This window comes from Gymnodraco acuticeps, unplaced genomic scaffold (genome assembly GCF_902827175.1).
Source record: "Gymnodraco acuticeps unplaced genomic scaffold, fGymAcu1.1, whole genome shotgun sequence".
Taxonomy (NCBI): Eukaryota; Metazoa; Chordata; class Actinopteri; order Perciformes; family Bathydraconidae; genus Gymnodraco; species Gymnodraco acuticeps.
The window spans coordinates 57,053-69,921 of record NW_022991301.1 but is presented as its reverse complement, the minus strand read 5'-3'; the positions used below and the strand labels follow the sequence as shown (position 1 = coordinate 69,921).

The 12,869-nt window shown below is 39.1% G+C and overlaps 1 protein-coding gene across 1 annotated transcript in view; it reads left to right on the top strand.

The window, feature by feature from the left end:
• The window catches only part of plcl1 (phospholipase C like 1), a 138,355-nt gene that overhangs the window by 87,498 nt on the left and 37,988 nt on the right, over nt 1–12,869 (top strand). The window contains exons 2-6 of the mRNA XM_034240237.1: nt 410–484; nt 2,640–2,927; nt 6,253–6,537; nt 10,427–10,818; nt 11,045–12,170. Coding sequence (XP_034096128.1) covers nt 410–484; nt 2,640–2,927; nt 6,253–6,537; nt 10,427–10,818; nt 11,045–12,170 — 2,166 coding nt within the window. The remainder of the gene's footprint in view (nt 1–409; nt 485–2,639; nt 2,928–6,252; nt 6,538–10,426; nt 10,819–11,044; nt 12,171–12,869) is intronic.

The window sequence follows — 12,869 nt, the reverse complement described above, 5'->3', positions numbered from 1 at the left end:
CTTCTCAGACGATTTGTTTTGATGTTTTTTTAACAAGCCTTCTCGTATGAAAGCTCTGCAATGCATTCGTTTTAATGCTTTCTTTTGTTCTGCGTCGATTACTTTGATATGGTTATTTTACGGGGCTGCTTTGTGTGCTTGTATGCCACAGGCTTCTGATGGAAAACACCTCCCTGAATAGTGAACTCTCCAGGCTCGATTTTCTCTTTTCAAATGTCCTCAAAATAAAACGTCTTTTATTTGTCAAAAAATGATATTGTGCAAATGACAAAAGAGCGGTTGAATCTAGAATCTACCTTCAGGTTATGTTGAGTGTATTTAAAGACACTTTTTGGAGTCTGATCATATTCTTCTTAACGTGTAGTAAAACTTCTTCTTGTTTGACCACCTGTCTTTGTCTTTTTCCCAGGATCCTTCGGTGCAGAAAATGGGGGGAGGCAGGAAGAAGACGGTGTCCTTCAGTAGCATTCCCTCTGAGAAGAAGGTAAACAATCTCCTATATAATGATACAACAACAAAAGAACGGTATTTTCACATTTATCTTATCATTTGACTATATTCTCAGATATGTTACTGTAGTTGTTTTGTGAAGCCCTCTGAGACACATGTGTTTTGTGATACTGGGCTATATAAATACATTTTAATTGAATTGAATATAATGTCCTTTTGTACTCATAACCAGAGAGGGCAGGAGTACACACATCCTTTACTCAAGTAGAAGTACAGATACTCATGTTTAAAAATACTCTGGTGAAAGTAGAAGTACTGACTAAACTTCTTTACTCAAGTAAAAGTAAAGAGGCTTTGAAGTGTACTTCAGTAAAAAGTACCCATAACTAGCAGCTGTTTGAAAGAGTACCTGACCTCCCTTTATATTAATAGAACAATAATGTCATTGTTAGCTAATGAATGTTTCCATGCTGAACAACGGCAACATGACAACGTTTCCATTGGTCCCTCTTCTTTAGAGAAGACCAGGAAATGATGGATACACGGATCGTGTTCAAATCAATAGGCACGCAATGACTCTAAAGAATAATGATCACGCATCAAACACACATTCAGACTAAAGGAACCAGCTGTTTGGAAAATGAGAGAAGTAGAAAGTACAAGTATTTGAGTTCAACATGTAAGAAGTAGAAAGTACAGGTATTTGAGTTCAACATGTAAGAAGTAGAAAGTACAGGTATTTGAGTTCAACATGTAAGAAGTAGAAAGTACAGGTATTTGAGTTCAACATGTAAGAAGTAGAAAGTACAGGTATTTGAGTTCAACATGTAAGAAGTAGAAAGTACAGGTATTTGAGTTCAACATGTAAGAAGTAGAAAGTACAGGTATTTGAGTTCAACATGTAAGAAGTAGAAAGTACAGGTATTTGAGTTCAACATGTAAGAAGTAGAAAGTACAGGTATTTGAGTTCAACATGTAAGAAGTAGAAAGTACAGGTATTTGAGTTCAACATGTGAGAAGTAGAAAGTACAGGTATTTGAGTTCAACATGTGAGAAGTAGAAAGTACAGGTATTTGAGTTCAACATGTAAGAAGTAGAAAGTACAGGTATTTGAGTTCAACATGTGAGAAGTAGAAAGTACAGGTATTTGAGTTCAACATGTAAGAAGTAGAAAGTACAGGTATTTGAGTTCAACATGTGAGAAGTAGAAAGTACAGGTATTTGAGTTCAACATGTAAGAAGTAGAAAGTACAGGTATTTGAGTTCAACATGTGAGAAGTAGAAAGTACAGGTATTTGAGTTCAACATGTGAGAAGTAGAAAGTACAGGTATTTGAGTTCAACATGTAAGAAGTAGAAAGTACAGGTATTTGAGTTCAACATGTGAGAAGTAGAAAGTACAGGTATTTGAGTTCAACATGTAAGAAGTAGAAAGTACAGGTATTTGTGTTCAACATGTAAGAAGTAGAAAGTACAGGTATTTGAATTCAACATGTAAGAAGTAGAAAGTACAGGTATTTGGGTTCAACATATAAGAAGTAGAAAGTACAGGTATTTGAGTTCAACATGTAAGAAGTAGAAAGTACAGGTATTTGAGTTCAACATGTGAGAAGTAGAAAGTACAGGTATTTGAGTTCAACATGTAAGAAGTAGAAAGTACAGGTATTTGAGTTCAAACATGTAAGAAGTAGAAAGTACAGGTATTTGTGTTCAACATGTAAGAAGTAGAAAGTACAGGTATTTGAGTTCAACATGTAAGAAGTAGAAAGTACAGGTATTTGTGTTTCAACATGTAAGAAGTAGAAAGTACAGGTATTTGTGTTCAAAATGTAAGAAGTAGAAGTACAGGTATTTGAGTTCAACATGTAAGAAGTAGAAAGTACAGGTATTTGAGTTCAACATGTAAGAAGTAGAAAGTACAGGTATTTGTGTTCAAAATGTAAGAAGTAGAAAGTACAGGTATCTGTGTTCAACATGTAAGAAGTAGAAAGTACAGGTATTTGTGTTCAAAATGTAAGAAGTAGAAAGTACAGGTATTTGTGTTCAACATGTAAGAAGTCAAAGTCAAAAGTCATTAGAAAAATAAGTAGTGGAGTAAAGTACTGATACCAGAAAAATGTACTTAAGTACAGTAAGAGAGTATTTGTACTCCACTACTTCCCACCTCTGATGGTTGACTCTCCCCCCCAGGTGAGCAGTGCAGCCGACTGCCTGGCCTTCATGCAGGGGGGCTGTGAGCTGAAGAAGATCCGGCCCAATTCCAGGGTCTACTGTCGGTTCTTCACGCTGGACACAGACCTCAGCTGTCTGCGCTGGGAACCGTCCAAGAAGGACTCGGACCGGGCGCGCCTCGATGTGTCCGGCATCAGAGAGGTCCGCACGGGGAAGAGCACCGAGACATTCCTCCACAATGGACCAATCACAGAACAGCTGGCTGAGGAAGCTGCCTTCTCCATCATCCATGGGGACGACTACCAGGTACAGATAAAAAAAACAGTTTAAATACATATACACATACAAAAAAGGATGTACTATAAGACTATGAAAGATTACTCGAAGTATAGAGTAACACACAATGGAAATACTCAAGTAAGCTACCTCACAATGTGTACTTAAAAGTCCCCTATTATGCAAAAAACACTTTTGTATGTATTTTATACATAAATATGTGTCCCCGGTGTGTCAGGGAACTCACAAGGTGTCCGAAAATAAAACCCTCTCTCTTTTCCTCCGTACCCAAATCTCTAAAAACGGGGGCACAACGGAGCTGATCCAGATTTGAGTCCGATAAGACGTAATATCAGAAATGTGGACCCTCGGCCCAATCAGAAACGTTGCTATCAGAAACAATGCTCGTCGTGTTTTGGACGTAATATGGTCTGTGTTGACATTAGCATCGCTAACACTCAGAGCTAACCTGTACTGGAGAGCATGTGTAAAAAAGCAGGAAATAAAAAAAAGGAACTCACCTTGTGGTAACCCGGCAAGAGAGAAAGTCTTTGAGCTCCATACTGGTTCAGAGATAATCCTTGATGTGGTTTTGAACATAATATGGCATTTAATCACGGCAGCAATTAGCTGAGTAGATTTGTCCCGCATGAGCTTTCGTCTCATTTTTTTTTTTTTTTAAAGCTAAGGACCGGGCTGAAAATAGAGGGATATGAGGCTAGAAAGGGTGATCTGTTTGGTATTTTGAGCAAAACATTTCATAGACATGTTTTTTATATATCTGAGACCTGTAATATATGCCTAAAATTAGTATACTAGGAGACCTTTAAGTGCTGTTCTTCAGAGATGGCAAAAGTACACACATCCTTACTCAAGTAGAAGTACAGATACTGGTGTTTATAAATACTCTGGTGAAAGTAGTAGTACTGACTAAACTTCTTAAGTAAAAGTAAAGAGGCTTTGAAATGTACTTCAGTAAAAAGTACCCATAACTAGCAGCTGTTTTAAAGAGTACCTGACCTCCCTTTATATCAATAGAACAATAATGTCATTGTTAGCTAATGAATGTTTCCATGCTGAACAACGGCAACATGACAACGTTTCCATTGGTCCCTCTTCTTTAGAGAAGACCAGGAAATGATGGATACACGGATCGTGTTCAAATCAATAGGCACGCAATGACTCTAAAGAATAATGATCACGCATCAAACACACATTCAGACTAAAGGAACCAGCTGTTTGGAAAATGAGAGAAGTAGAAAGTACAGGTATTTGGGTTCAACATGTAAGAAGTAGAAAGTACAGGTATTTGAGTTCAACATGTAAGAAGTAGAAAGTACAGGTATTTGTGTTCAACATGTAAGAAGTAGAAAGTACAGGTATTTGAGTTCAACATGAGAGAAGTAGAAAGTACAGGTATTTGAGTTCAACATGTAAGAAGTAGAAAGTACAGGTATTTGAGTTCAACATGTAAGAAGTAGAAAGTACAGGTATTTGTGTTCAACATGTAAGAAGTAGAAAGTACAGGTATTTGTGTTCAACATGTAAGAAGTAGAAAGTACAGGTATTTGAGTTCAACATGTAAGAAGTAGAAAGTACAGGTATTTGAGTTCAACATGTAAGAAGTAGAAAGTACAGGTATTTGTGTTCAACATGTAAGAAGTAGAAAGTACAGGTATTTGTGTTCAACATGTAAGAAGTAGAAAGTTCAGGTATTTGGGTTCAACATGTAAGAAGTAGAAAGTTCAGGTATTTGAGTTCAACATGTAAGAAGTAGAAAGTACAGGTATTTGGGTTCAACATGTAAGAAGTAGAAAGTACAGGTATTTGAGTTCAACATGTAAGAAGTAGAAAGTACAGGTATTTGGGTTCAACATGTGAGAAGTAGAAAGTACAGGTATTTGGGTTCAACATGTAAGAAGTAGAAAGTACAGGTATTTGAGTTCAACATGTAAGAAGTAGAAAGTACAGGTATTTGGGTTCAACATGTGAGAAGTAGAAAGTATAGGTATTTGAGTTCAACATGTAAGAAGTAGAAAGTACAGGTATTTGAGTTCAACATGTAAGAAGTAGAAAGTACAGGTATTTGAGTTCAACATGTAAGAAGTAGAAAGTACAGGTATTTGTGTTCAACATGTAAGAAGTAGAAAGTACAGGTATTTGTGTTCAACATGTAAGAAGTAGAAAGTTCAGGTATTTGGGTTCAACATGTAAGAAGTAGAAAGTTCAGGTATTTGAGTTCAACATGTAAGAAGTAGAAAGTACAGGTATTTGGGTTCAACATGTAAGAAGTAGAAAGTACAGGTATTTGAGTTCAACATGTAAGAAGTAGAAAGTACAGGTATTTGGGTTCAACATGTGAGAAGTAGAAAGTACAGGTATTTGAGTTCAACATGTAAGAAGTAGAAAGTACAGGTATTTGAGTTCAACATGTGAGAAGTAGAAAGTACAGGTATTTGTGTTTCAACATGTAAGAAGTAGAAAGTACAGGTATTTGAGTTCAACATGTAAGAAGTAGAAAGTACAGGTATTTGTGTTCAACATGTAAGAAGTAGAAAGTACAGGTATTTGAGTTCAACATGTAAGAAGTAGAAAGTACAGGTATTTGTGTTCAACATGTAAGAAGTAGAAAGTACAGGTATTTGGGTTCAACATGTAAGAAGTAGAAAGTACAGGTATTTGGGTTCAACATGTAAGAAGTAGAAAGTACAGGTATTTGGGTTCAACATGTAAGAAGTAGAAAGTACAGGTATTTGTGTTCAACATGTAAGAAATAGAAAGTACAGGTATTTGAGTTCAACATGTAAGAAGTAGAAAGTACAGGTATTTGAGTTCAACATGTAAGAAGTAGAAAGTTCAGGTATTTGAGTTCAACATGTAAGAAGTAGAAAGTACAGGTATTTGAGTTCAACATGTAAGAAGTAGAAAGTACAGGTATTTGTGTTCAACATGTAAGAAGTAGAAAGTACAGGTATTTGTGTTCAACATGTAAGAAGTAGAAAGTACAGGTATTTGAGTTCAAAATGTGAGAAGTAGAAAGTACAGGTATTTGTGTTCAACATGTGAGAAGTAGAAAGTACAGGTATTTGAGTTCAACATGTAAGAAGTAGAAAGTACAGGTATTTGTGTTCAACATGTAAGAAGTAGAAAGTACAGGTATTTGGGTTCAACATGTAAGAAGTCAAAGTCAAAAGTCGCCAGAAGAATAAGTAGTGAAGTAAAGTACTGATACCAGAAACATGTACTTAAGTACTGGAGTGTATTTGTACTCCACTTCTTCCCACCTCTGCTGTTCTTGAGTAAATGTACTCATCACTTCCTCCCTGCTCAGTAACGTCTCTCTGTCTCTCCACAGTCTCTGGATCTGGTTGCATTGTCTGCAGACGTGGCGAACATCTGGGTGACGGGGCTGCGCTACCTGCTGGCTCACCCCTCAGTGATCGGGGGTGCGAGGGGAGAGGGGGGCGTGGGAGGGCTGGGTGAGGGGGGGTGTGTGGATGGGAGTGTTGGGGGGAGGATGAGGAGCGAGTGGCTGGCAGCAGAGTTCTCTCAGGTCGATGAAGACGGGTACGGCATCGTGTCGGAGGACGTGGCCGTAGCTGCCATCTGTAAACTCTGTCCTGGGATCAGGGATGCCAAGGTGAGGGGGCTCTCAACTGTTTTTACATTTAAATAAAACATGTTTAAGTATTTTTATTGTATTGTTTTTTTAGAATTTTACAATTTTCTAATTACATTTTATATATTTGAATTAAAACAATTAAATAATATATACACATTAATATGTTTTATCTGTATCAGGTGACTTCATAAAGCACAAGGACATACATATAATCCTATTAGGATTAATTATATTACAAAAACTAGCAAAATATATTAAAAACTATTAAAAAAAGTAGAACTTTATATTTCCATGGAGACCAAGGTGACTGAATTGTTTTTAAATGTAGTTAGTATTATTTTTTTACAATTTTTAGATTTTATTACAAATGTTTGTTGTTGTCTTTTCACAGAATTTTTTTTGTAAACATTTTTATTAACGTACAAATATAGTTCAGTATATTATTGAATTAAAGACCCATTGAAAAAAGAAGAAATAAAACTAATAATAAAAACAAACAACAACAGTGACATGGAAGCCTTCTAACTTATTACAAATATTTGTATAATAAATACAAATTCATATTTTGTATCTGTATCAGGAGAACAAGGACATGAATATAGTCCTATCAAGATACAATTATATACAAAAAACTAGCAAAATATATCCAAAATGTGTTAGTAGTAGAAATTAGAAGTAGAAATTCATATTTTAATAAAAATAATGATATAGTACAATGATTTAAATATAAGAATGATTTAATATATGTAAGAAATATGTAGGTAGAACAATCATACATACATATCAGAGGAAGGTTGTATACATAATATACATCAAACATTACAAATGAGTTTGACAGAAAGCATTACATTACACTTGTTAGACGCTTTTATCCAAAGCGACTTACATACTGCAGTGGGGTTTGAACCTGTGACCCCCTGATCCGAACACCAACGCACTATCCACTGCGCCAAAGCTGGGGAACAATAGTCTTGCAAGGGGGGGGGGGGGGAAACGAGAAGAAGGGGGAAGAAGAGAACAAGAGGGAAAAGAGGAGAAAAAACGATTCTCTTGCTCCCTGTTTCCCTTCTGCATGTAAAAGTATTTATATACAGAAGTACTTTAATAAAGACCAACAACGTATGCGTTTGTTGACTAACACTTGTGTTATGCAGTTAACTATTAACACATTTCTATTAAATATTATATATTTCTAATAAATATTAAGTAAAACGTAAAATCTACTTCTTTCAAGTTTATTACATACAATTATTAATATTTTCTTTATCAGGGATAGTTTTGAAGTACCCAATATGGACCTGTATTGAAGCTGATGGTTTGTGTGCTGTGGATAAATACTTAAATGTAACCATTACATTGAATATGAACTAAGAAGGTATTGGTGTTATAATGTATTTCTTTTAACAAACAAAGAGAAAACCTATAGAAATTCTAAACATAGCACTCCACTCAATTATTGGACAGTCACATACTTGATAGAACCAAACCTTTATTTTAAAGTAGTTCAACTTAATAAAATGTAAAACAACCCTTAAAAATACATGCTGACTGAACAAAGAATTGGAAAATATAAAAATAGAAAGACATGACTGCAAAAACACAGACACATTCAGCATCACGCCTCCACATTAGTTTGAAATGATTTAATATCTATAGATAATCTTGAGTCATTTGGTCCACGCTCAAATATGTTGTCCCAGTTGTCTTGCTTCAACACAGCTCAGATAGATCCTCCAGGTTCTGGTATGAAGCAGAGGAACACACTTCATGTATACTGAACATCTCAGTAATCAGGAGTGTGTGTGTCGCCTCCCTTCACACACTGCAGGAGAGGTTTGTTCTGTAACTGCTGCAGAACATTTAATCCCTCCCTCCATAAAGAGATTTGTTTTTTGTCATATTGGAGCTCAGTTAGACACAATCTGGGTTCTTCTCCCATGTTTCCCTTTTCTTTAATGCTGACTGAACAAAGAATCGGAAAATATAAAAATGGAAATACATGACTGCAAAAACACAGACACATTTACGCAGATTATACCAGAGAGGAGATTACTTTCTGAGCCCAGGGTTAGATGCATTGATAGAAGAGGAAGCATGACAGAGAAGGAATGATTTATCATTGTGTATTTAATGTGGGTCACTTTAATATCCTTATTTAAACTACATGACTGACGTTTAATCACGCGTCAATGGGTGCATGAGGTGTAACGTTTTCCTTGCTCTAAGAAATGCTGTTTCCAAACACGTACAGCGACTTTATATTTGTACGATACAGTGTTCGTGTGAAATGTGTGTGCATTATTTTGTTCTGAAATGATCAGTCTTCAGGTTGTAGAAAAGTGTAGAAATGTGCAAATTATACACAGGAATGAATGGAAGGTTTACAGTGTGGAGTACGAGGAATGTCTCACAAGATGTCACGGGGTGTGCATTAATATAACTAATAATAATAACAATGGATTACATTTTTTAATTAGAGCGCTTTTACAGGTGCTCAAAGCGCTTTACAATTACATATTACACATATTAGACATGTCAATGTCAATACTGTGGACATTACTCACAGGAGCAAATGTGGGTAGAGTGTAGACATAACGGCTTGACGCAGTGGCGGCCGAGGCGGGTTTCGAACTGGAGTTCACCAACGCCCCTTGATCTGATGATCAACGCTCTAACTGCGCCAAAACCACCCAATAGTGTGTAGTAGAAGTTAAAGAGTCTGTTGGTGGGGGTCCCGGGCATATTGACTGGTCCAGTAGCAGCTGGGATTGGTTTTATATCATTAATTTGCAGGGGTGTCAAACTCAAGGCCCGGGGGCCAAATCCGGCCTGCGACTTCATTTAATGTGGCCCGCAAGAGCTTGCAAAGAATATAATATGTTTATTATACGGTTACCTGCCGCTTTACAGAGGCATGTTGCCCATAAACTACATGTCCCACAATGCATCTCGTTTTGTGACATGCGCACTGAAGAGACTTGCAATTATTTGCCCTAGACTTCTGCTTTCAAACATAGTTAGTTATTACCCTATCCGATAATAATCCAATTCAGAGGCAATAATGTAATATAATACATTATTTTATATATATATATAAATATGTAACTTTAAGACTATATACAAATACATATATATATATATATATATATGTATTTGTATATAGTCTTAAAGTTACAACCGGCCCTGTGAGTGCAACCATAATGCTGATGTGGCCCGTGATGAAATTGAGTTTGACACCCCTGATTTAAAGTGCTTAACTCTTTCATTAATATTTACCTTGTTTATTACATGGCTTTGTTGAATACTCAAATCTTATTGGTCAATGAAGACATTCTCGGGCTGTTATTTATGTATCAAACCACTGCTAAGGATGCTCTGATCTTCGGACCATGTCCAAATGTCATTCCAAAGAAAAACTTATTTTTAGCAACGTCATCTGGGACCCAAAAAACACATTGCTTAAGTTACTCCATCGGAAACACCATGCAGCACTTTTTTTATTTAGGTGGAGATCACTACCGTCATTTTTAAGTTACTGTTACCACAGTTCTAGTTGTTGCCGCAAAAACAGACTATTTCTTCTTAGTTGAAGTGATTCAATCGTGCACTAATGTACATCTCCCAAAGATAGTGAAGTGACTGTTATTTTGTATTGATTGTTGTGCTTTTATGTATGTCTTAATGTGTGCATATGTATACGTGTGTCTGTTGATTGTGTATATATAGGTATATACATATTTTTATATATATTTGTTTTTGTATTCGGCATTGTGGGAAAGGGGATTTCGATCCCTCTGTCTGTACACACAAACTGAAAGATTGACAATAAAGTTGACTTTGAATTTTGACTTCAATCATCTGCAGATGATCCCGTATATAACTCACCTCCCTCCTCTCTTTCTCTCAGGTGCGTCAGCGCTTCAAGGAGATCCAGCGCACCAAGGAGAAGCTCACCTCTCATGTGACCCTCGAGGAGTTTCACGAGGCGTTCGGTGAGCTGTGCACCCGGCCCGACGTCTACTTCCTGTTGGTGCAGCTGTCCAAGGACCGCGAGTGTCTGGACCCTCAGGACCTGCGCCTCTTCCTGGAGACGGAGCAGGGTTTATCTCTGGCGACCACTGAGGGCTGCTGGGAGCTCCTGAGGCGCTGCGAGCCGTCTGCTCAGGGCCGGGAGCGAGGCCTGCTGGGATTGGACGGATTTGCTCGATACCTGCAGTCTGCTGAGTGCCAGCTACTGGACCCCGAACACCTGGGGGTCTGCCAGGACATGAACATGCCTCTGTCTCACTACTACATCAGGTGAGGGGCTTGTATTTACTCACTTATAGCCAGATGATTGCATTATTACAGAAACTACGTTGTTAAAGTTAAACTTGTGTTAAAAATACAAAATAAGGCAAAACTGAATCCTATGCTGCTTAGTGTCCAGCAGCATAGGGTTACAAAGCAAATGTTGGAAGTAGGATATTATTTGGAGTATTGTAATACTCAATAATAATTATGTTCCATTTATTGTGTCCCCCAGCACCTCGTACCGCTCCTACCTGCTGGACGATCAGGTCCACGGCCGAGCGGACCTGGGGGGTCTGATCAAAGCTCTGCAGACCGGCTGCCGCTGCATCGAGCTGGGAGTCACCGACGGCCCAGAGGGAGAGCCTCTCCTGGGGGTGGATTATGGTCCAGACATCTCCCGCCACCACCATCACCACCACCACCACCACCAGCACCACCAACACACCCCAGTCACCATGCGCTCTGCTCTGGAAGTAGTCAACAAATACGCCTTCCTGTCCTCCCAGTTCCCCCTGCTGCTCTACCTGTGCCAGCGCTGCTCTCCGGGACAACAGCGCACCTTAGCTCAGCATTTAAAGAAAGTCTTCAGCTCCCGTCTTTACACTCCGGAGTCTTTTCCTGCCAGCCTGGGGGGCCGAGCCACAACCTTACCCTCCCCCGAGCAGCTGAAGGGGCGCATCCTTATCGTGGGGAAGAAGCTGCCTCAGGAGCAGGACGCATCTGAAGGGGAGATATCTGAAGAGGACGAGGAGATCGGAGGAGGGGGTCCTCTGGCTGGACGAAGAATGACCATCCCTGGTGAGGAGGAGCTGGGCGTCGTCTTGGTGGTGCCTCCTCCGTCCCAACCCAGGAAGCTACGCCTCCACAAAGACCTGTCAGATTTAGTAGCGATCGCTCGTACGGGAAGTCACAGTTTCTACGCCCAGAGAGCCACCTACAAACCACAGCAGTCTCCCCCCAGCAGCCCCTCTTCTCCTGGGACTCCTTCAGCTCCTGAGCCTCCTTGTTGGACGCTTTGCTCCCTGGGTGAAGGGGAAGGAGGGCGTCTGACCACTGAGAGCCCGGAGGACCTGGTGATGTTTACCAAGCGCACCCTGACCCGGGTACGACCCAGCTCTGTGCGTCTGGACTCCAGTAACCCCAACCCTCAGGGGTACTGGAAGGGAGGGGTCCAGCTGGTGGCGTTGAACCAGCAGACCCCCGGCGCCATGCTGGACCTCCACAGAGGACGCTTCTCTCAGAACGGAGGCTGTGGGTACGTTCTGCGCCCGGCTGTCATGAGGGACGAGGTGTCGTACTTCAGCGCTCACACACAGGGCTGCGTGCCGGGAGTGCCCGCTCAGACTCTGAGGATTAAGGTGAAGATATTTATATTTATATCTAATTTTCCACTTGCAATGCAGAAACCACATACAGATGAAATCCACTAAATACAAATAGGACATAGTAGAGTTATTATCTACGGACATTAAAAGACACACATAAACCGTAGTAAAAGAGTGGAAAGAAAAATATATCAAACCTTGAACAAGTTGCTATGTACAACTTGAGGAAAGGTCTTCAAACTTGGCACAAATGTCCACTTGGACTCAAGGATGAACTGATTAGGTTTTAGTTTTGAAAGGTCAACACATGGAGGTTAACTGCACCATTGGTTGGTAGAGGCATGTAGCCATGAGGCAGTGAAATCTGTTTTTTTTCTTTTTCACATAAGACTGCATACAATTCACAGAATGAAAACATCAGAAGTGCAACAGGAGAAGTCAAGAAGTCCCCTTTACGTAAGAAGAATGACAAACAAAAACAAACAAGGACAAACATCATTTTGAAAATCACCTGAAGATCATCTGGTGTGTAGGAGAACACCAAAGGCTTCAAAAAATCAGGACAAAATAATCAAACACTAATTTCTCTCCTTGAAACGTTGCTGTTATTATAACATATTAATAACTGCAAGTGAAGAGCCTGTCGTGTGCGGGAGTCTTTTGTTCTGCAGAAAATCAACAAACAAGCACTCTACATGAGGAGAACAACTAACTCTAATCAGGAGTGTGTGT